The sequence below is a fragment of the Bufo bufo genome, chromosome 9 (assembly GCF_905171765.1).
Source record: "Bufo bufo chromosome 9, aBufBuf1.1, whole genome shotgun sequence".
In the NCBI taxonomy this organism is placed as follows: Eukaryota; Metazoa; Chordata; class Amphibia; order Anura; family Bufonidae; genus Bufo; species Bufo bufo.
The window spans coordinates 53937919-53963682 of NC_053397.1; the positions used below are offsets into that span (position 1 = coordinate 53937919).

At 45.6% G+C, this 25764-nt stretch overlaps 1 protein-coding gene across 1 annotated transcript in view; it reads left to right on the top strand.

The window, feature by feature from the left end:
- The window catches only part of GLMN (glomulin, FKBP associated protein), a 68057-nt gene that overhangs the window by 10114 nt on the left and 32179 nt on the right, over positions 1–25764 (top strand). The window contains exons 4-7 of the mRNA XM_040407862.1: positions 12161–12280; positions 14083–14191; positions 15139–15385; positions 20133–20235. Of these exons, the coding sequence (XP_040263796.1) occupies positions 12161–12280; positions 14083–14191; positions 15139–15385; positions 20133–20235 (579 nt within the window). The remainder of the gene's footprint in view (positions 1–12160; positions 12281–14082; positions 14192–15138; positions 15386–20132; positions 20236–25764) is intronic.

Genomic DNA, 25764 nt, shown 5'->3' on the forward strand with positions numbered 1-25764 from the left:
TGCAAATCATAATAATAATCAAACTGTGCAGGTGTACCTCAGTGAAATGATGAATTTAGATCACGGGGGTGTGCGATGTAGACAGAACACATGGGTCGCGGCGTCTCAAGTATGTCAATGCGCATGTCTCGAGGACCTTCCTGGGACTTCCGATCACATGATCACCCATTCTGGTCATTCGTTGTAATGCGCATGTCACAGGACCTGTGAGCATGTGACCACAGCATGTGACCATTCCTCCGGTCATGTGTATAAGTAAATCGTCCGGTCATGTGCTTCAGTGTGTCACATGATCGGAATTGTGCTGCGGATTTCATTTTTTCTATATATATATATATATATATGTGCAGGCTTGATTTTGGTCCATGATCCCAGGTGGGGGCTCCATGTCCATCAGGCTGTGGTTGCCCTCCTCTGGTCCTACACAGCCATCCGTTTTCATTTGTAGCACAAAGGTCATTGAGCTGTGCATTAGGACTCCCAACCTGTCTGAATTAGTCACTATTATGCATAATACGCATGCGCCGGGTCCTTTATGTGTTATTCCCTCACCCAAAATGGCTGACGATACATCAAGGCCACAGGGGCGCAGCCGCATAGAAATGAGGGTAACTTCATCATGATGCAAGAATACACGTCACCCTGACATGCGCAGTTGCGCTGGAGGTACGCCGGAATACACGCTAAGTAGCTGGCAGCCGCCATTCTCCTCGTCTCTCCTCCCTCACTCTTCGTCAGTTACATCATTTAGTAAGCACTTAGCACTTTATATTATTGATTGCACATGGCACTAATCATGGTATTTATATCAATTATGTATGTGTATGCATTTTTCTACATGAGATGATTTTATTATGCATTGTAATCACTTTGATATTTGTGATGCAACCTTATGATATATGAAGTATACGCCACAGTCTATTTTTTACTATTATATTTTATGATTACTTGTGATTTTTGTAAATTGGCACAGTAATTTGGTTTGTTATATATATACTGAGCACTTTGTCTGTACACATTGCTTGAGGAAGGCTCCAGCATAGAAACGTCGCATGTCCTGTATGGGTGAATAAACTTTTTTCTATTTTTATTTTATGGAGTGCTGCCCGTTTTTCGACATATATATATTAGGGCTGCACGATAAATCGAAAAAATAATCGAATCGCGATAATCGGCAAATGCGATATGGCGATTTGGCCGACCCAAAAATGCCGCAATTATATATGAAGGGGACCCGCGCACATAACTGGCTTTGTGTGTAAAGTATTTTACTAGTGTGTGAAACAATCTCTCTCCTATTGATAACATGGCCGCCTCTGTACTCACTGTCACTATGAATGCACTGCAGCGAGCTGGCCGGCCGGCGCGTGACTGACTTCACTTAGTAACGCTCCTGCTTCCTGAAGTGGGAGGAGCGTTACTAAGTGACGTCAGTCACGCGCCGCTGCCGTTCGCTGCAGTGCATTCATAGTGACAGTGAGTACAGAGGCGGCCATGTTATCAATAGGAGAGAGCTTGTTTTACACACTAGTAAAATACTTTACACACAAAGCCAGTTATGGTTATAGACTAGCTCCCCCAGTCTACGCTAACGCCGATTGGCGTCATCTCGCGCGAGCCGAGATTTCCTGTGAACGCGCGCACACAGGCGCGCGCGCTCACAGGATCGGAAGGTAAGCGAGTGGATCTCCAGCCTGCCAGCGGCGATCTTCGCTGGCAGGCTGGAGATGTGATTTTTTTAACCCTTAACAGGTATATTAGACGCTGTTTTGATAACAGCGTCTAATATACCTGCTACCTGGTCCTCTGGTGGTCCCCTTTGTTTGGATCGACCACCAGAGGACACAGGTAGCTCAGTAAAGTAGCACCAAACACCACTACACTACACTACACCCCCCCCTGTCACTTATTAACCCCTTATGAACCCCTGATCACCCCATATAGACTCCCTGATCACCCCCCTGTCATTGATTACCCCCCTGTAAGGCTCTATTCAGATGTCCATATGATTTTTACGGATCCACTGATAGATGGATCGGATCCGCAAAACGCATACGGACGTCTGAATGGAGCCTTACAGGTGGGTGATCAATAACGGGGATGATCACCCCATATAGACTCCCTGATCACCCCCTTGTAAGGCTGCATTCAGATGTCCGTATGATTTTTACGGATCCACTGATACATGGATCGGATCCGCAAAACACATACGGACATCTGAATGGAGCCTTACAGGGGGGTGATCACCCCATATAGACTCCCTGATCACCCCCCTGTCATTGATCACCCCCCTGTCATTGATCACCCCCCTGTAAGGCTCCATTCAGACCTTTTTTTTTTTTGGCCCAAGTTAGCGGAAATTATATTTTTTTTTCTTACAAAGTCTCATATTCCACTAACTTGTGTCAAAAAATAAAATCTCACATGAACTCACCATACCCCTCACGGAATCCAAATGCGTAAAAATTTTTAGACATTTAGATTCCAGACTTCTACTCACGCTTTAGGGCCCCTAGAATGCCAGGGCAGTATAAATACCCCACATGTGACCCCATTTCGGAAAGAAGACACCCCAAGGTATTCCGTGAGGGGCATATTGAGTCCATGAAAGATTGAAATTTTTGTCCCAAGTTAGCGGAAAGGGAGACTTTGTGAGAAAAAAAAAAAAAATCAATTTCCGCTAACTTGTGCCAAAAAAAAAAAATTCTATGAACTCGCCATGCCCCTCATTGAATACCTTGGGGTGTCTTCTTTCCAAAATGGGGTCACATGTGGGGTATTTATACTGCCCTGGCATTCTAGGGGCCCTAAAGCGTGAGAAGAAGTCTGGGATCCAAATGTCTAAAAATGCCCTCATAAAATGAATGTGGGACCCTTTGCGCATCTAGGCTGCAAAAAAGTGTCACACATGTGGTATCGCCGTACTCAGGAGAAGTTGGGCAATGTGTTTTGGGGTGTCATTTTACATATACCCATGCTGGGTGAGATAAATATCTTGGACAAATGCCAACTTTGTATAAAAAATTGGAAAAGTTGTTTTTTGCCGAGATATTTCTCTCACCCAGCATGAGTATATGTAGAAAGACACCCCAAAACACATTGCCCAACTTCTCCTGAATACGGCGATACCACGTGTGACACTTTTTTGCAGCCTAGGTGGGCAAAGGGGCCCACATTCCAAAGAGCACCTTTAGGATTTCACAGGTCATTTACCTACTTACCACACATTAGGGCCCCTGGAAAATGCCAGGGCAGTATAACTACCCCACAAGTGACCCCATTTTGGAAAGAAGACACCCCAAGGTATTCGCTGATGGGCATAGTGAGTTCATAGAAGTTTTTATTTTTTGTCACAAGTTAGTGGAATATGAGACTTTGTAAGAAAAAAAAAGAAAAAAAGAAAAATCATCATTTTCCGCTGACTTGTGACAAAAAATTAAAAGTTCTATGAACTCACTATGCCCATCAGCGAATACCTTAGGGTGTCTACTTTCCGAAATGGGGTCATTTGTGGGGTTTTTGTACTGTCTGGCCATTGTAGAACCTCAGGAAACATGACAGGTGCTCAGAAAGTCAGAGCTGCTTCAAAAAGCGGAAATTCACATTTTTGTACCATAGTTTGTAAACGCTATAACTTTTACCCAAACCATTTTTTTTTTTTACCCAAACATTTTTTTTTTATCAAAGACATGTAGAACAATAAATTTAGAGCAAAATGTATATATGGATGTCGTTTTTTTTGCAAAATTTTACAACTGAAAGTGAAAAATTTCATTTTTTTGCAAAAAAATCGTTAAATTTCGATTAATAACAAAAAAAGTAAAAATGTCAGCAGCAATGAAATACCACCAAATGAAAGCTCTATTAGTGAGAAGAAAAGGAGGTAAAATTCATTTGGGCGGTAAGTTGCATGACCGAGCAATAAACCGCTAAAGTTGTGAAGTGCCGATTTGTAAAAAAGGGCCTGGTCACTAGGGGGGTATAAACCTGTGGTCCTTAAGTGGTTAAACAACACAATGTAACTCCAAGTCAATCACACTTCTGTTAAATCAATCTGTCCACTTAGGAAGCAACACTGAGTGACAATCAATTTCACATGCTGTTGTGCAAATGGGATAGACAACAGGTGGAAATTATAGGCAATTAGCAAGACACCCCCAATAAAGGAGTGGTTCTGCAGGTGGTGACCACAGATCACTTCTCAGTTCCTATGCTTCCTGGCTGATGTTTTGGTCACTTTTGAATTCTGGCGGTGCTTTCACTCTAGTGGTAGCATGAGATGTCTACAACCCACACAAGTGGCTCAGGTAGTGCAGCTTATCCAGGATGGCACATCAATGCGAGCTGTGGCAAGAAGGTTTGCTGTGTCTGTCAGCGTAGTGTCCAGAGCATGGAGGCGCTACCAGGAGACAGGCCAGTACATCAGGAGACGTGGAGGAGGCCGTAGAAGGGCAACAACCCAGCAGCAGGACCGCTACCTCCGCCTTTGTGCAAGGAGGAACAGGAGGAGCACTGCCAGAGCCCTGCAAAATGACCTCCAGCAGGTTACAAATGTGCATGTGTCTGCTCAAACGGTTAGAAACAGACTCCATGAGGGTGATATGAGGGCCCGACGTCCACAGGTGGTGGTTGTGCTTACAGCCCAACACCGTGCAGGACGTTTGGCATTTTCCAGAGAACACCAAGATTGGCAAATTCGCCACTGGCGCCCTGTGCTCTTCACAGATGAAAGCAGGTTCACACTGAGCACATGTGACAGATGTGACAGAGTCTTGAGACGCCGTGGAAAACGTTCTGCTGCCTGCAACATCCTCCAGCATGACCGGTTTGGCATTGGGTCAGTAATGGTGTGGGGTGGCATTGCTTTGGAGGGCCACACAGCCCTCCATGTGCTCGCCAGAGGTAGCCTGACTGCCATTAGGTACCGAGATGAGATCCTCAGACCCCTTGTGAGACCATATGCTGGTGCGGTTGGCCCTGGGTTCCTCCTAATGCAAGACAATGCTAGACCTCATGTGGCTGGAGTGTGTCAGCAGTTCCTGCAAGACGAAGGCATTGATGCTATGGACTGGCCCGCCCCGTTCCCCAGACCTGAATCCAATTGAGCACATCTGGGACATCATGTCTTGCTTTATCCACCAACGTCACGTTGCACCACAGACTGTCCAGGAGTTGGCAGATGCTTTAGTCCAGGTCTGGGAGGAGATCCCTCAGGAGACCGTCTGCCACCTCATCAGGAGCATGCACAGGCGTTGTAGGGAGGTCATACAGGCACGTGGAGGCCACACACACTACTGAGCCTCATTTTGACTTGTTTTAAGGACATTACATCAAAGTTGGATCACCCTGTAGTGTGTTTTTCCACTTTAATTTTGAGGGTGACTCCAAATCCAGACCTCCATGGGTTGAAAATTTTGATTTCCATTTTTTTATTTTTGTGTGATTTTGTTGTCAGCACATTCAACTATGTAAAGAACAAAGTATTTCAGAAGAATATTTAATTAATTCAGATCTAGGATGTGTTATTTTTGTGTTCCCTTTATTTTTTTGAGCAGTGTATATATACATTTTTTCAGTTGTTCCAAAGTAGAACCACAGTGTCGCAGACGCCACCCTATGAACACAATCGGTCAAAGATTTTGTGCACCTTAATGCGATTTTTGACAAATAATCCCACAATTATAGCCCCTGGTCCAGAAAGACAAGAGAGTGAATGATTACAATAGAATTCGAGGGGGCATTTTTGAGAGTTGTCAGACCCCAAGGATTAATATTATTGCTCTATTTCTATTGAAAGTTGTTGGCGCAGTTCTATTCCTATGGAGTACCTTTCCATAATTGTGCACTGGGTCAGTACAGGTTGCATTTCATGGATGTGACCATGAGTGGAGATGATGCATTGTGTGGGTACAGCCATCAGGTCCAGGTTGCAGCGCGTTCTTCATTCTCTGTTCAGTCTGAGACATGAGGAAAAGAGCTTATCTGTAATCCTGTGGCACAGACATATGCGGATCTGCTTTTTATCTCCTCGGCTTGAGAATCCGATTATCTGTCATTCTGGTTCCTGAGGAAAATACCTCTTGGTCATTTATATTTTATTTTTTTGCTTATTTGAAGCGAGTTTGCATCTAATAAAGCAAATATAACCTATATATAATAAGTAGTAACTGCAGTCTCCAGATGGTTCGAACTGGGGGTTCCTGGGGTTCTTATGTTTCAGCAAGAAGCTGGACAAATGTTAGGAAATGGCCTACAATAAAAGCTGAGCAGTACTCACCTAGCAGATCCAGCTCCACAGCCCCAGTTCTCGCGGCCAGGCTTTGTTTACCTGGCTGCACTGGTGACGTCACATCAACAACATCTGGCTGCTGCAGCCAACCACTGGCATCTTCAGAGCTTTGCTGCAATGGTCATATGTTGGTAACATGATGTCACCGCTGCAGCCGGGTAAAAAAAAAACATCCGGGAGAACTGTAGCAGTGTCTATGATTGCATTGTACTCCTCATCTTGGGCTAAAAATATATTTTTTCATTTGGTCTTTATTAAAACTTTTAAGGGTTAAAGGGGTATTACCATCAGAGACAATGGGGGACCCGCACCTACACCGAGAACGGAAGGGGGAAGGTGGTGCTCGGCTATTTTCGGTGGCCCCATAGACATGAATGAATGGAGCAATAAAAAGATATATAAAATATACTAAATCACCAGTCCGCAAAAGAACTGCTGCAGGTCCGAGAAGTGTTGTGGGGTAGATTACACTGTTAAGGAATGTACATAAAGGTTCGGACCGCGCGTATCATAAATATTCGGTATAAAACAGATTCTTTTTTCTTCCTCCCTTCAAAACGTAACCGAGGTCTGCAGATCTCCTACTGATGGCTATCCTGCAACTTACAAAGAAAAACAATAGGGTAGATCCGTAGGTTTAAACTGCCCTGTGGTGCACAGATTGTACTTACACGGCACTCCACCAATGTAAAGCGTATCACAGATATCCTCTGTAAACTGTATCTGTGATACGCTTTACATTGGTGGAGTGCCGTGTAAGTACAATCTGTGCACCACAGGGCAGTTTAAACCTACGGATCTACCCTATTGTTTTTCTTTGTAAGTTGCAGGATAGCCATCAGTAGGAGATCTGCAGACCTCGGTTACGTTTTGAAGGGAGGAAGAAAAAAGAATCTGTTTTATACCGAATATTTATGATACGCGCGGTCCGAACCTTTATGTACATGAATGAATGGAGGGTGACTGCGCCCTCAAACTGTCGGGGCTCCATTCTCTGTGTAGGTGTGGGTCCCAAAGGGGGCATATCCTAGCGATATGCCTCCATCGTATGAGATTGGAAAAGCCCTTTAAGTTTCAGTTTATGTGCAGACTGTCACTCTCTGCTTCACACTGTCCCATCATGCTGCTTTCTTAGGGCTGGATGAATAACCCCTTATCTCAGAAATTCTGACAGCTCCTAAACACTCAGGGGTGATGAGCAGGCAATTATCAGGAAGGAAGCGTTCCTTCCCAAAAATTGCCTGCTCATTTGTATGAAGACTGTCATCGCTCGTCTTCATACAAATTAATTATTTCTGGGCAGCAGAGGGCTGGTTAGACGGATCGATCTGCTGCCCAGAAATGATGATTGAGGTGTCCGCACCAACAATCATTTCACCCGAACGTTCGGTAACTTTGCACCTTGCCGAACAATCCAGCAGTGGAAAATTCTGCTTAAGCCATACTCTTATAATGATAAGAAGTGAGCTATAGTCGGTGTTTATGTATATATACAAAAAAGCGGAACAGCACCTCCAGAGACAATGGCAGGTGCAAGCTACCAAGCAACAATGTAGAAAAACAAAAAAGTAGCAGCACACTACTAAATGCACTAAGACTGGGTAAACAGGTGAATGTGTGAACAGGGTCAAATACATGACGCCAATACTTACTATTAAGCAGGGAAAAAGCTCTTAGCGCATATAACTTGACGTCTGGTAGATGGGCCCGACATATATTTGATCAATTATCTTAGTGCATTTATAGTAGTGTGCTGCTACTTTTTTTTATATATATATATATATAATATATATAATAAAAAAAAATAGTTATATATATATATATATATATATATATATATATATATATATACACACACTGCTCAAAAAAATAAAGGGAACACTTAAACAACACAATGTAACTCCAAGTCAATCACACTTCTGTGAAATCAAACTGTCCACTTAGGAAGCAACACTGAGTGACAATCAATTTCACATGCTGTTGTGCAAATGGGATAGACAACAGGTGGAAATTATAGGCAATTAGCAAGACACCCCCAATAAAGGAGTGGTTCTGCAGGTGGTGACCACAGACCAGTTATCAGTTCCTATGCTTCCTGGCTGATGTTTTGATCACTTTTGAATGCTGGCGGTGCTTTCACTCTAGTGGTAGCATGAGACGGAGTCTACAACCCACACAAGTGGCTCAGGTAGTGCAGCTTATCCAGGATCGCACATCAATGCGAGCTGTGGCAAGAAGGTTTGCTGTGTCTGTCAGCGTAGTGTCCAGAGCATGGAGGCGCTACCAGGAGACAGGCCAGTACATCAGGAGATGTGGTGGAGGCCGTAGGAGGGCAACAACCCAGCAGCAGGACCGCTACCTCCGCCTTTGTGCAAGGAGGAACAGGAGGAGCACTGCCAGAGCCCTGCAAAATGACCTCCAGCAGGCCACAAATGTGCATGTGTCTGCTGAAACGGTTAGAAACAGACTCCATGTGTGTGATATGAGGGCCCGACGTCCACAGGTGGGGGTTGTGCTTACAGCCCAACACCGTGCAGGACGTTTGGCATTTGCCAGAGAACACCAAGATTGGCAAATTCGCCACTGGCGCCCTGTGCTCTTCACAGATGAAAGCAGGTTCACACTGAGCACATGTGACAGACGTGACAGAGTCTAGAGACGCCGTGGAGAACGTTCTGCTGCCTGCAACATCCTCCAGCATGACCGGTTTGGCATTGGGTAAGTAATGGTGTGGGGTTGCATTTCTTTGGAGGGCCGCACAGCCCTCCATGTGCTCGCCAGAGGTAGCCTGACTGCCATTAGGTACCGAGATGAGATCCTCAGACCCCTTGTGAGACCATATGCTGGTGCGGTTGGCCCTGGGTTCCTCCTAATGCAAGACAATGCTAGACCTCATGTGGCTGGAGTGTGTCAGCAGTTCCTGCAAGATGAAGGCATTGATGCTATGGACTGGCCCGCCCGTTCCCCAGACCTGAATCCAATTGAGCACATCTGGGACATCATGTCTCGCTCTATCCACCAACGTCACGTTGCACCACAGACTGTCCAGGAGTTGGCAGATGCTTTTAGTCCAGGTCTGGAAGGAGATCCCTCAGGAGACCGTCCGCCACCTCATCAGGAGCATGCACAGGCGTTGTAGGGAGGTCATACAGGCACGTGGAGGCCACACACACTACGGAGCCTCATTTTGACTTGTTTTAAGGACATTACATCAAAGTTGGATCAGCCTGTAGTGTGTTTTTCCACTTTAATTTTGAGTGTGACTCCAAATCCAGACCTCCATGGGTTAAAAAATTTGATTTCCATTTTTTAATTTTTGTGTGATTTTGTTGTCAGCACATTCAACTATGTAAAGAACAAAGTATTTCAGAAGAATATTTAATTAATTCAGATCTAGGATGTGTTATTTTTGTGTTTCCTTTATTTTTTTGAGCAGTGTATATGTGTGTTTATGTATGTATGTATATTTATATATAATCTCTATCTAGCCCTCAGAACAGCAACATAACAGGGCTCAGCATTAAATAGAAAGTGTCAGTCTGTAGATGGGCTGAAACTTAACCCTGTTGCGACCCACGAAAAAATTATTTTTAGCTCAAAAATGCAGTAGGAAAATGCAATAATAAAAAAAATTCCACCGAAGGTGCTTCTAGCTGAGAACTAGACATGTTGAAATTTTGTCCTCCAGATCTTTCATTTGTCCCTTGATAGGTCTCTAAACTCTGAGTTACACTCGACGGTCTACGGTAGTGGGCACATTATTTCTCAGCTGATGCAGAACCTCTTTAAAACAGAAGGGAAACTATTCCTGTCCGCCCTGGATTGATGGAAAATTTCCTTATCCTTTTGAGAAATACGTTTTTTGTGATATCTGTGTGCATTCTGATGATCTGCAGCATCTCAGGTGTGTTTTATGATGTTCTGCAGCAGCTGGGGAGCAGTAGTGTGTAATACATACTGCAAATCCTGCTCATTTTTTTTTTTCAAACAGGAGGGGCGCACAGTATATTAGTCATTTAGTGGTTGGCACAGGAAAAGGAACTTCCTGCGACGGTGATCTGTGCCCAGAGGGATGAGCATGGCTTATGTAGCGCTGCTCGTTTCTGTATATTTGTCAGCTCCTGGGGGAGAAAGTTCAATGTTTCTGCAAATATCGTTTAGACATGTCCAAATTTCCAGCAATTTTACATTTGGATGCATTTCTTCAGTGGCCACAGACTGACCACCGCTTTAGCTGTAAGCCGCATACGTCACTGCTGTGCTGCGTTTTTGATGCCCAAAAAAACACAAAAAAGGCTACAGTTCTTGCAACAACTCACCTGCAGTTATGGTGCGTTTTGTTCCAGCAAAGGGAAAACACAGCAGATTTCAATGACATTAATTACAAAGTAGTGTTACATTAGGCTTCATGCACGCAATTGTGTCCGTATTGCTGTCCGCAAACCACGGATCTGCAAAATACAGACGCCCTTCCATGTGCACTCCACATTTCTTTCTAACTCCCATTACTAGAAATGACTATTCTTCTCCACGGACCAGAGTAAGACATTTTCTACCACTTTCGGAACAGACACACGAATGACATCTGTGTTTTTTGCGGATCTATAAAAATGAATGATGCAGATCAGACACAGGTACAAAAATACGGCCGTGTGCACGAGGCCTTAATGTCATTTACGTCTGCTGTGCCTGTTTTGCCGAACCAAAAACGCAACATAGCCTCGACGTGTGGCCGCACCCTGAGGCGGAGGTTTACAAGGACTCCGGTACGCTGAAAGGATTTGACCCCAGTGGCAACAAATAAGGATTCCGCTGGGCAATGACTTCAGGAGATCTCCGATTGCCTGAGTGCAGCACTGGACATGAAGTGATTGACATTTTGGGGCTTTGGAACCAATTACTCGAGTTACAATGGTTTACAACATACAATGGTCGCCCTGGAACCAATTAATATTGTATCTTGAGAGACCACTGTGTTGAGTTGCTATTGTATGTATACAGTATGTTAGTTGTAGAATTTCATGTACACGTTTTCACCCACTAGATGGCATCGTCCCGTGCATCTACCCATAGAACAGATTGTATTGTAAAGCTCAGCTGCTTCCAGACCATCGTGGTCTCCCAGTGAATGTACAGCACGTCAATCAGCCAAGCACTGCTTGGGGGATCTGAATTTAAGGCGTATTGGCAAGATCATGCTCCGTGTGAGAAGGAGAAACCTGCACTGACGTTGACAGACTCTTGAGTTATCATTTTATCCAGGGCCATTTGTTAAAGAGCTTGGATCTGCTGCAAAACTACAACTCGGGCATAATGGGAGTTGTAGTTCTGCAACAGCTGGAGAGGTTGGGGGAATATTGGCTTGGATCATTGCACGTGGGATAGCATCCCCATCATTGAAACTGCCACTGTAAGGTCTGTGGGGGGTTTTATGTTCCGGCGTACACAGTCCCACCAGTTCCAATAGGGCCCGGGCATTACCACTGCCTCTGTTCTGTACACAGCACTCACGGGTCACCTTGCATATGAGGTTCGCTATGAAAATCACTTCTGTCTTGTCTCCAGAGTGCTGCTTGATAAATTAACACCCCAGCTGCATTTTTAGGAATCGGTCAGATGGCATAAGGAGCCACTTCGCACTATGTGACCATCCACTGCGCTATTGAAAACGTAATATCCCAGTGCACCCTGCTCTCTCCTGTATGCCCTGTAACCGGCACACAGCCGAGCGGTGCTGATGGAAGAAGAGCTGGAGCTGGGGCAGGTAGAATAGGAGTCTATGGGATCTGTGCATTGTGATGACGCCGTCTTGTGTATATCTGGAGGATGCCCTGGTAAATGCCAGTAACCAGTCCTTGTGTATTATTTCAGGTCCTCCTCAGGAACATGGGGTGGGATCTCATCGGACCCATTACTAGGTGTATACAGACCTGCGCACTCGGCAGTGAGAAGGAGAAGGTCTGCTTACAGATGCTCAGGGGTTTGATACAGGTCAGTGTTACTCCGTCATTGCCTTCATCAGCCAAATCATTTGGGAATTCTGATATGCAGCATGACCTTCTTGAAACAATCAGTTTGCATGTTATCATTTCCTTTGAAAATCCCAGAAAACGAAGGGTTTATTGCTCTTTAGGGTAGTGTCGAAGCCATGCAGCAAATTCCTGGAAGAGCTCCATGCAGGTTGCAGTAAAAGGCTGTGATCTGTGCCATTACCAGTGAGCTGTAGTTCTGGGGGGGATAAATCATCTGTTTTTAGGATTTGCGTTGAAGTTAAAGCCCCCATACACGTTAGTGTATTGTTGGACGAACCTGCTGTTCTTGGCTGGTTTAGCCGACAATGTAAAACGCATGGTGAGCTTCCAGCAGATGATATCAATGGAGTAAAGAATTGGGCAAAGTAAAAAATTTTCCCCTGGTCCTTTTTTTTTTTCTCCCAGGAGATAAGTTGCCACTAGAAGTGTCTGGCGGCAGCAGTTTCCCTTCTCCCTATTGAATGCATACACATTTGGCCGAACCGAGTGGGTATGTGTATGAGGGAGTCAAGATACCTAGCGGAATGACTGTTCATCTGACAGCTTCATGACAACTAAATATCTTCAAGGGGATGTCCACTCTTAAAGTGATGGCCCGTCCTCAGCATAGGTTATCACTCATCGGTGGGGGTTCAACACCCTGCGCCCCTGCCAACCATCAGTGTGTACTGGACGGAGCTGGTTACTGCAGTGCACTCTTATTGAAGTGATGGAGGCAGCGCTGCGGTAACCAGCTCCATCCACTGCAGAACAGCTGATCAGTGGGGGGGTGCAGGGTGTCAGATCCTCCACTAAGCCGATAGTGATGGCCTGTCCTGAAGATACGCCATCACTAGTGTTGAGCGAACTTGTGTTTTAAGTTTGGCGTCTAAAGTTCTGGTTCGGGTTATCGAAGAATCACGTTATGGATTCCGCTACTACGGACCATAACTGAATTTAGAATCCATAACACGATTCTTCGATAACCAGAACTTTAGACGCCGAACTTAAAACACAAGTTCGCTCAACACTAGCCATCACTTGTAAAGGAGTGGACAACCCCTTTTAAAGGGATCGGTCACCAATTTTATGATGCCCAGTTCTCAGGGCAGCATAAACCAGTGGCATAGACCCTCACTCAGATGAGGGGTCACTTACGGTTTTTGTCCAGTCTTTTTATTAAATCCTTATGAGCTGCTCCAGCAGGACCTGATGGATGGAGTCCTCATATTCATGATCTGCGCCCCCTCCTCCTCGGGACTGCATAAAACTGGTGACAGATTCCCTTTTAATTTTAGAAGGCAATGAGCTGTACTACGGTATTTTTTTAGGTGATCAGTTTCTTTCAGTCCCCCCATTACTCCATTGTAATTTTACAAGATATATACTCTCATAATTGTAAATGGTTATGTAATTACAACATTCCCATGTATAAGGACTAATCAGAAATGGGGCTGAACAGTGTAAAGACTAAACTGCTGTTGACGATCGGTGCCATCTGGCGTCCACTGCTCCCTCACTCCTCAGCTGTCCTGAAGGTCCCTTAGGAAATCAGTAGCCAATGAGGCATAAGGCGATGCCACGTGTATTCAGCACCTTAAGTGGAAGCTAGTATAGGTCAGATCTGCTGTATGTAACGGACTGGAGCGTAGTGGGTGCAGCAAGCTGTTCATAGGGCCAGCACCTTTAGTAATTATAATGTTATATTTGGGTGGGGGGCAGTGTGATGAATAATGTTCCCCCATTCAGGGTGACCCCTGTAATGTCATCTCTGTTATATAGTTATGTAATCCTAAGGAGATCTTGTTGGGAATCCTTGAGCAGATCGATGAAGCTTCAGGAGATCACATTTCCCGTACCATCTTGACTCTTCTTCAGCCACTACAAATAGGTAATCAACCAGATTGATGTGCTGAAACTGATCTAAGGATGCTTCACCTTGAAACTGCATCTACAGAAGACCACCAGAAGTGTCCACGTGAATCCTTGTGTTGGCGAATGCAGCTCTGCGCTTATTCCATCGTGTCACGTTCCATCTTCATCAGGACATTCGAAACAAAGCTATGACCACTATAGTACAATATAAAACATCTAGAAGTTCACAATTATTCTTTTGTCCCCAGTATCGCATTTGAACAGAGCTAAGAAATGATGGCGACACTCATGATTTTGGCAAATACTTACAACAGGGGAGCCACATGCAGGGAGCCTGAAAGCTACTATTTGGGTCCATTCACGCGTCCGTAGTTCTGGGTCCGCATCCATTCCACAGAACGGGTGCGCACCCATTCATATCAATGGGGCCGCAAAAGATGCAGACAACACAGCAAGAAAAGTCCTTTCTATCCTAGTGCCTGCAAAATGCAGAACGCACGCCTGGCATCCATGTTTTGCGGATATGCCATTTGCGGACTGCAGAACACTTATGGACATCTGAATGGACCCATTGAAGAATGTTGCGTTAAAAGTAAACCAGTCAGGGATTTCTACCGCTGTATCTGAGAACACAATATGGTAGAGGGAGAGAAGCCGAGCTCTGAGATATATCGGTTTATATGGGTTGGATCACTATTTCTGAGTAAATTCTGACAGGACTCTTAGGAGAGACAGGGAGAGTCCTGATAATCCCGCCCCCATACAATGACTGACAGCCTTTTCTATATACAAACTGATACAGAGAGAGCTGTCAATCACTCTATTTAAAGGGATTGTATGAGAAATGAGGGGACTGAGCTGCAGTACCAGGCACAACCCAGACTAGTAGCTTTTACAGTTCTTTTTGAATTTTTTTTTTACTTTTTGCTCTGTTAGATAATTTTTTTAAAATTTTTTTTTTAGTCCTCCTGAAGCTTGGAAACAAGAAATCCTACTCTGTGGGTCTGTCTCTGTCCACTCTCCATTCCCGGCTGTCCAGTCTGCCAGTGCCGTACACCACAGAACAGATGCTGGAGGACAAGCATTCGCTATGTCAGTGCTGTTTGGCGCTGGTCCAGTTTGCTCAGCCTTTTATTGATATTGTCTCACAAAGCATAGGCATTTCTAAGGAACCAGATGTCCAAGAGATGCGGAAAGAACTGCTGACGTTGTAAGTATGGATTTAGTTTAACAGTTGAAAAAAAAATCGGATGAATAAACAGCAATGCAGAATAATGGGCAGAGGGGCGAACTGAGCCCAAACCTAACAGAAGCTTATTTAAAAGTGACAACCAATCACTTCTGCGCTTTGGGTTATAGAAATGGCTGCCATAGCAAAACCGGAAAAGATGCAGTCCCAGCAGTTACTTCTCTGCTTTTGATTCAGCCCCAGTGCTCCACAGACGCTGTGCCCCTAACCCGCACAGCACCTATTAATACGTGTTCTACCTCTGCTACCAGCTCCTGCAAACTTGTGACTTCATCAAACCTCTCTGAGCCAGAACGGAGAGCCTCTTATACAGACTGGGAACATAAAGGGGGCCTGAAAAAAAGTGTCCCTATTTTGTAGCAAGGCCCAAATTGACAGAAGGCAGGGTCAACACAAGTAGGTGGGGCCAGCAATACCATATTAAGGCACAATATACCACCCCTGAAGAGCCCAATAGCACAGTGCATCACAAAATACCTCCCCAAAAACTGCCCCTCTGTGGTGGTCAGGGCCAGCTGCCACGTTCTGTCCTCTTACTTCAGTTGCCTTAGGATGGCAATAAAGTTAAAGGGGTATGCCCATCTAAGACAATGGGAGCATATTGCTAGGATATGCCCCCATTGTCTGATAGGTGCAGGTCCCAGAGGTGGGACCCGCACCTATCGCGTAAAGGCAGCTGGCAAAGTCCCTGAGCAGTGCGCTCCCATTCACTTTTATGGGGAGAGCGCTTGGTGGCCCATGGTCTTTTCCAGCCACCACTTTCCCCTCTCTGTTTTCGATATACAGTGAGGAACAGAAGTATTTGAACACCATGTGATTTTGCAAGTTCTCCCACTTAGAAATCATGGAGGGGTCTGAAACTCACATTATAGGTGCGTTCCCACTCAGAGACAGAATTTCCTTCAAAAAATTCAGGAAATCACATTGTATGATTTTGAAAGAATTTTTTTGTCTTGCATTGTCGAACATAAGTATTTGAACACTTGAGAAACAGCAAGAATTCTGTCTCTCAAAGACCTGTTACTGTGCCTTTAAAAAGTCCACCTCTACTCCACTCATTAATCTAACTTAGTAGCACCTGTCTGAGCTCTTTAAAGACCCCTATAGTCAGTCAGACGCCAACTACTACCATGGGCAAGACCAAAGAGCTGTCAAAAGACACCAGAGACAAAATTGTGGACCTCCACAAGGCTGGAAAGGGCTACGGGGCAATTGCCAAGCAGCTTGGTGAAAATAGATCAACTGTTGGAGCAATTGTTAGAAAATGGAAGAGGCTAAAGACGACTGTCAGTCTCCCTCGGACTGGGGCTCCATGCAAGATCTCACCTCGTGGGGTATCACTGATGATAAGAAAGGTGTAGAATCAGCCCAGAAGGAGCTGGTCAATGACATGAAGAGAGCTGAGACCACAGTTTCAAAGGTCATTGTCGGTAGAACACTACGCCGTCATGGTTTCAAATCATGCATTGCACAGAAGGTTCCCCTGCTCAAGTCATCACATGTCCAGGCCCATCTGAAGTTTGCCATTGACCATCTGGATGATCCAGAGGAGCCATGGGAGAAAGTCATGTGGTCAGATGAGACCAAAGTAGAACTTTTAGTCGTGTTTGGAGGAAAAAGAAGGTTGAGTTGCATCCCAAGAACACCATCCCTACTCTGAAGCATCGGGGTGGTAACATCATGCTTTGGGGGTGCTTTTCTGCGAAGGGGACAGGACGACTGCACTGTATTAAGGAGAGGATGAATGGGGCCATTCATTGTGAGATTTTGAGCAACAACCTCCTTCCTTTAGTCAGAGCATTGAAGATGGGTCGTGGCTGGGTCTTCCAACATGACAACGACCCGAAGCACACTGCCAGGATAACCAAGGAGTGGCTCCGTAAGAAGCATATGAAGGTTCTGGCGTGGCCTAGCCAGTCTCCAGACCTAAATCCAATAGAACATCTTTGGAGGGAGCTGAAACTCTGTGTTGCTCAGCGACAGCCCTGAAACCTGACAGATCTAGAGGAGATCTGTGTGGAGGAGTGGGCCAAAATCCCTGTTGCAGTGTGTGCAAACCTGGTCAAGAACTACAGGAAACGTTTGACCTCTGTAATTGCAAACAAAGGCTTCTGTACCAAATATTAACACTGCTTTTCTCAGGTGTTCAAATACTTATGTTCAGCAGTGCAAGACAAATACATTCTTTAAAAATCATACAATGTGATTTCCTGAATTTTTTTTTTTGTTTTATTTTTTCTAAATTCTGTCTCTCAGAGTGGGAATGCACCTACAATGTGAATTTCGGACCCCTCCATGATTTCTAAGGGGAAGAACTTGCAAAATCGCAGGGTGTTCAAATACTTCTGTTCCTCACTATAGGTGTTGGTCCCAGCGGTGGGACGCGTACCTATCTGACAATGGGGACATATTCTAGCGATATGCGCCTAATGTCTGAGATGGGAATACCCCATTAAATTCCGGAGGGGAGCATGAGATTATTACATACCATGGCTGCAGTGGCGTCTCTAGCTTTCAAATTTTGAAGGGGCACACTGGGGGCCAGGACAAAAGTAGGGGGGGCAGCTATAACAACGATACATTTACAGAAGTATGCTTGGAAATGCTGTGATACGTTACCCAATACCTAAAACCGCAACCGGGAAGAAAGGTCCTGCTGTCTGTGGTTTTAAAAAAACAAAACAAAAACAATCACTCTGATTTCAACATGTCCTAGTTGCCTGTGGATGACACTGTTATAGGGAGGGGGAGCTGTGGATGACACATACCGTATATAGCATCTTATGCTTTGTGTCATCCCCATTTCCCCCTCCATAACAGTGTCATCCACAGATCCCCCTCCCTATAACAGTGTCATCCACAGATCCCCCTCCCTATAACAGTGTCATCCACAGATCCCCCTTCCCGCCGCTCACAGGAGTGTACATTTGACATTTCTAAAGTGTAATCCATATCCTGCAGTAACATTAACTTGAAATCAGGATTCAGCGGCCGCTCATCTCTACTAGTACCTTAACCTTCCACCACTCGGCTAGCTTCGGTAACAGGGCCAATCTACAGCTTATGGGCACTGCCTGTTGGTTGTTACCGAGCGAGCGCTGATTTCTGCAGGTCAGAGGATACGGATTACAGTTTAGAAGAAATGTACACTCCTGTGAGCGGTGACAGTGGCGGATCCAGAGCCTGGTCTCGGGAGGGGCACTTCCAGATTATTTTCTGTCTGCCGCCACAAAACAATGGTGCTTTTAGAACAGACTACACAGTGTAGCGGTATACTGTATATTGTGGGGCACAGTGTAGGCTATATGTGTATAACAAACATATTTCACATGGATCTCAGACACCACTTCAACACTTTGGCCGGGGGGCTCGGCGGAGCTTATGTTGTGTTTTATCCTAATGAGAAAGATTTCATAATAAGGATTTGGAGAAGGGGCAGAGTGATAGCAGAGCAGGGAGAGGCTGGTGTTGCTACTAGGGGGTCATACCATGGGAGAGTAATAAAGCCCACCATAATGCCCCCCCAATAGAAATAATTCTCCTTATAATGTGCAATAAATACCCCCTTGTAATGCCCCCAGTTGAGCTAATGTCCCCATAGTGCTCCCATAATGTGCCAGTATAAAATACCCCTATATAGTGCCCCCAGTAAATGCTCCTATAGTGCTCCTCTCCCCCCTTCATCCTAGTGCCCCCCATAATGTACCAGTATAAAATGCCCCATATATAGTGCCCCAGTAGATGCCCTCAGTGTCCTCCATAATTTGCAAGTATAAAATACCCCTTCTTGGTGCCCCCCGTAGATGACCCCATAGTACTCCTCTCCCCCCTTTCCCATAGTACCCACCATAATGTGTCCCAGTATAAAATGCTACTGTATAGAGCCCCCCATATAAAATACCCCTTCTTTGTGGCCTCAGTAGATGCCCCTATAGTGCCAGTGACAAGTGCCCCCCCCCCCCCATCATCATGTGCCAGTAAAACTATTGTACATATAAAAAAACACTGCTACTTACCTCCATGTCAGCGAAGCAATGCAGGCCTCTTCCGGCCTGTGTCCCGCGCAGTATGGCTCAGGCGGCGCGATGACGTCATTGCGCAGGCCTCTGATAGGCTGCCGTTCTAGTGCCTGCAGCCTATCAGAGGAAGGGGAAGGGACACGCCTCTCCCTCCCCTGCCCCGCCGCACTAGAACAGGCAGATGACTATGGAGATGAGCGCAATGGAAGCGCTCATCTCCCAGTGTATTTGCGGCCGCTCATTTGGGGGGGGGGCACAGCGTGATGTAGGGGAAGCCGTGGCCCCCCCTTGGCGACGCCACTGCATGGCTGGCGCCCCCCTGAGCATCGGCCTACAGGGAAGTTTTCCTGTAGGGTCTATGGCTAGTCCGCCCCAATGGCTATGATGTAATACTATACTACTCCTGCAGTGGCAGCTGCAGGAAAATTCATGGTTAGCTGAGGCTTCCCCTGACTGTTTAATATGAATATCAATCTAAGGGCTGTATTACATGAACAGATTATCTGACAGATTTTCTGACCAATCATTAGTCAGGTGGCCGTTGGCACACACAGATCTTTTATTATGCAAACAATCTATTGGTCTTATTGGACAGAAATTGGTGAGATAATCTGTTGGTGTGATAACAGCCCTAAGTTGAGAAGTAGCTTTCTTAATATACTGATATATTACTGCTATTGTTTTGTCAGTTGTTTCAGTTGTTTAAAGTACCCCCTGCTCAGTGCACAACTAAACACATTACCGGAGGATGAGGGTGATAATCCTTTCCATGTATTTGCTAAGGAGATTATGGTAAGCAGTATATACACCGTTTACTTCTTTTCTGTCTAATGTGTTTATTAAAGCTTCAGATTTTAAGATCAATACAGTAAATGTAATACTTCTTATTTTATGAATTTTATCTTTTTGCTTTCATGGTATTATTGTCTGCCACAGTTTACGGATTTTATGCCCTGATGTATTTCTAAAATCAAGGCAAAGCAATCCGGCAAATAGTAGAATACTCTGCTTTAATCTTTCTTTCTGCACTCTGTTTCCTAGGTAATTCTAATGCATAAAATAAATGATAAGCATAGCCTGAAATGCATACCTGATGATAAATGACTTCTGTATACTGAACTCCAGTTTAGATGATGTGGATTATTTGATGTACACTGCTCAAAAAAATAAAGGGAACACTTAAACAACACAATGTAACTCCAAGTCAATCACACTTCCGTGAAATCAAACTGTCCACTTAGGAAGCAACACTGAGTGACAATCAATTTCACATGCTGTTGTGCAAATGGGATAGACAACAGGTGGAAATTATAGGCAATTAGCAAGACACCCCCAATAAAGGAGTGGTTCTGCAGGTGGTGACCACTTCTCAGTTCCTATGCTTCCTGGCTGATGTTTTGGTCACTTTTGAATGCTGGCGGTGCTTTCACTCTAGTGGTAGCATGAGACGGAGTCTACAACCCACACAAGTGGCTCAGGTAGTGCAGCTTATCCAGGATGGCACATCAATGCGAGCTGTGGCAAGAAGGTTTGCTGTGTCTGTCAGCGTAGTGTCCAGAGCATGGAGGCGATACCCGGAGACAGGCCAGTACATCAGGAGACGTGGAGGAGGCCGTAGGAGGGCAACAACCCAGCAGCAGGACCGCTACCTCCGCCTTTGTGCAAGGAGGAACAGGAGGAGCACTGCCAGAGCCCTGCAAAATGATCTCCAGCAGGCCACAAATGTGCATGTGTCTGCTCAAACGGTCAGAAACAGACTCCATGAGGGTGATATGAGGGTCCAACGTCCACAGGTGGGGGTTGTGCTTACAGCCCAACACCGTGCAGGACGTTTGGCATTTTTCAGAGAACACCAAGATTGGCAAATTCGCCACTGGCGCCCTGTGCTCTTCACAGATGAAAGCAGGTTCACACTGAGCACATGTGACAGACGTGACAGTCTTGAGACGCCGTGGAGAACGTTCTGCTGCCTGCAACATCCTCCAGCATGACCGGTTTGGCATTGGGTCAGTAATGGTGTGGGGTGGCATTTCTTTGGAGGGCCGCACAGCCCTCCATGTGCTCGCCAGAGGTAGCCTGACTGCCATTAGGTACCGAGATGAGATCCTCAGACCCCTTGTGAGACCATATGCTGGTGCGGTTGGCCCTGGGTTCCTCCTAATGCAAGACAATGCTAGACCTCATGTGGCTGGAGTGTGTCAGCAGTTCCTGCAAGACGAAGGCATTGATGCTATGGACTGGCCCGCCCGTTCCCCAGACCTGAATCCAATTGAGCACATCTGGGACATCATGTCTCGCTCTATCCACCAACGTCACGTTGCACCACAGACTGTCCAGGAGTTGGCAGATGCTTTAGTCCAGGTCTGGGAGGAGATCCCTCAAGAGACCGTCCGCCACCTCATCAGGAGCATGCACAGGCGTTGTAGGGAGGTCATACAGGCACGTGGAGGCCACACACACTACTGAGCCTCATTTTGACTTGTTTTAAGGACATTACATCAAAGTTGGATCAGCCTGTAGTGTGTTTTTCCACTTTAATTTTGAGTGTGACTCCAAATCCAGACCTCCATGGGTTGAAAAATTTGATTTCCATTTTTTATTTTTGTGTGATTTTGTTGTTAGCACATTCAACTATGTAAAGAACAAAGTATTTCAGAAGAATATTTAATTAATTCAGATCTAGGATGTGTTATTTTTGTGTTCCCTTTATTTTTTTGAGCAGTGTATTTGTGCTGCAACACAAAAAAGCTGTGTAAAGAACAAATACGAAAAACTATGAAGTGATTTATCCTTCAGATACAAATAATTAAAGACTCTGATACTGATCATTGACAAATTGATTATTTATACTTAAAATGTCAAAAACCATGCACTTCTGACTGGAAATTTATCATTCCACTCATTGGATGTCCTGTAGAGCCTGCAGCCATCAATGGGGATGGGGGGCATAGGAGATGAAAGCAATGGCAACTGTAGAAATTCCTTTGCCGTAAGCTCCCCCTAGTGGCAGCCGTAGCCAACCAGAATTTTATCATTGAAGTCTGTGTGAAGCATGGGATTTGTAACTCTGTGACAGAATAATGGAGCTCTGGTTCCTATAAAGATGCATCCTCAACATAGAATTGTGGGTGGACCTGTTTAGATTTTATTTTAATAGTGTGTAAACTTTCGCAAATTAAATTATATTGCCACTAGGGTTTTTCTTTTTTTTTCCTTTTTTTTTATTAGAGAGCCCTTCAACAGGCTTTAAACGGGTTGTTCCAGAATGACTGACTACTTATCACCTATCAACAGCATAGGGGGATGTGTCTGATCAGTGGGACCCCCAATAGGTGTCCCAAGTCTTAATTCACTATGGGACTGACTGAAAAGTACAATGTTTCGTCAGTCCCATAGACTTTGAGTGAAGAGAAGGCGCGTGATCTCGACCACTGTTCCATTCGGATGGGGAACACTGGACTCTTCTTGTGATTGATTAGGGTTTCAGAGGTCAGATACCCACTAGTCAGACACTTATAACCTATCCCGTGGCTCGGTGAAGGTTGTCATTCTGGGATGACCCTTTGAGGATTGCACAACTTGCTCCGCACCTGTAAATCAGGTGGTCATCCCACCAAATGATTGGTCAGAATGTAGTGGACATACAGTGCAGAATTAGAACAGAAATGTGTTTTTAATATTTTCTGGAACTAAGTTTTTCCTTTTTGTTTCAGCCATTTAAATGTCTGAGATGTCACTATGACATGTCAGAGCTGTTATTAAACAATAGGTATGCTTTAAAGCAGGGGTGTCAAACTCAAATTCATCAGGGGCCGCATCAGCAGTTTGGTCCCCCTCAAAGGGCCGGTCCCGGCCTGACCTGCAAGCGCTGACTGGGGTCACATAGCATTATACTGATTCATGATGCTATGTAACCCTTACAGTTCTGGAACGTGTTGGATAACACTGACATAATGCTGTCAGTGTTATCCAACACATTCCAGAACACATTCCAGCCCTATAAGACGCACCGGCCCATAAGACGCACCTAGGTTTTTGAGGAGGAAAATAAGAAAAAAAAATTTGAACCAAAAGGTGTGCTTTTGGTGGGTTTTGAACTAATTGTGGTCTGTGGGTGGCACTGTTATGGGGGATCTGTGGATGGCACTGTTATGGGGGATCTGTGGGTGGCACTGTTATGGGGGATCTGTGGGTGACTCACTGTTATGGGGGATCTGTGGGTGACGCACTGTTATGGGGGATCTGTGGGTGACGCACTGTTATGGGGGGATCTGTGGGTGACGCACTGTTATGGGGGATCTGTGGGTGACGCACTGTTATGGGGGATCTGTGGGTGACGCACTGTTATGGGGGATCTGTGGGTGACACACTGTTATGGGGGATCTGTGGGTGACGCACTGTTATGGGGGGATCTGTGGGTGACGCACTGTTATGGGGGATCTGTGGGTGACGCACTGTTATGGGGGATCTGTGGGTGACACACTGTTATGGGGGATCTGTGGGTGACGCACTGTTATGGGGGATCTGTGGGTGACACTTATGGGGGATCTGTGGGTGACACTTATGGGGGATCTGTGGGTGACACTTATGGGGGATCTGTGGGTGACACTTATGGGGGATCTGTGGGTGACACTTATGGGGGATCTGTGGGTGACACTTATGGGGGATCTGTGGGTGACACTTATGGGGGATCTGTGGGTGACACTTATGGGGGATCTGTGGGTGACACTTATGGGGGATCTGTGGGTGACACTTATGGGGGATCTGTGGGTGACACTTATGGGGGATCTGTGGGTGACACTTATGGGGGATCTGTGGGTGACACTTATGGGGGATCTGTGGGTGACACATATATAGCATCTTATGCTATGTGTCATCCACAGATCCCCTCCATAAGTGTCCCTGTAGTGTGAATGACCCCCAATACACGGGCTAGGGGCCGGCATCTGATTTTATAATGACAGCGGGGCCCGTGCAGTGACTATTCTACTGCACGGGCCCCGCTCACTGTATAATCCTATGTCTAATAGTTAATTGTAATTGAATGTAATCACATAAGGAGCGCTGTGTATTAGGGTACTTACAACTACAAGCGCTCGCCGCTCGGTAGGTAGCAGAGAGGAGGCAGGAGGCAGGCCAGGAGGACAGGCGCTGGCAGCGTGAGTCATGCGTCACGCGCCTGCTTCATTCATAAAGTGGGCGGCGCAGGCGCGTGACGTATGACTCACACTGCCAGCGCCCGTCCTCCCAGCCTGCCACCTCTCGGCGAGCGCTTGTAGTTGTAAGTACCGGTAATAAACAGCGCTCCTTATGCGATACACCCGATACAGGAGCCGGGAAGAGCGGGGGCCGCCTGCGGCTACGCGGGCCACATGACGAGGTCTGGCGGGCCGGATTCGGCCCGCGGGCCTTGTGTTTGACACCCGTGCTTTAAAGGATAACTGTCACATTTAGACCCTAATTTCAATTTTCATATATGTAGTTACTAATAACATGATATTCCAGTATCAGTTACTATTAGACTGACTTGCCCCATATTTAATAAGATTCAGCCCTTAGCAACCAGTCTGCATAAAACTGCAATCTCACTATTCAGTTAAGATGGCCGCCACTGCCCTCACCCTGAGGCTAATCCCGCCTGCCCTCACTAGCCAGTAACAATAGCCCCCCAAAAGTGTCAGTAACCAGAGCCCTCTCCTAAAGGGTTAATCTCCTGCAGCACAAAGGGGTCCTCTTACCACATGTTGCTTTCATTTATACACTGAGCAGACGGCAGATCTCCCTTCCCTGCTCTGCGCTGTTTCAACTCTGCATTCTCCAGCTCTGCTGAGTGAGGGAGCGTCTGCCAAGCGCAGGGACAGGGAGAAGTGCACACAGCCCAGGCACTGTTATCAGCTGCTGGGGAGGACCTGGCTTTAATCTTTTACTTACAGTCCCTGGCTGTCAGTAATCTGACCTTGCACGCAGATAGACGGACCCTGCCTAGCAACCCTATTTTAAGCACAGGTAAAAGTAGGCAGTACAGGGAACAAAACTGTGGAATTAAGGGGTAATTAAATACACAGTGAAAAGTTGAAATAGGGCCACCAAGGAGATATTAATCACCACAATCCAATACTCTAAAAAATAATAATATGACAGTTATCTTTTACTTGTTTACATCCAGAGGCTGAAGTCTGAGGATTTGTGACAATGTATTAGTCTAGTTGAGACTCTTCCATGAGCAAAGCGCTGCAGCAGAACAAATCTGTACCCTGTTTACCTAGAATCGTACATTGTAACCTGCTCTCAAAGAAGCCTCAGGACAATATCAAAACTGCT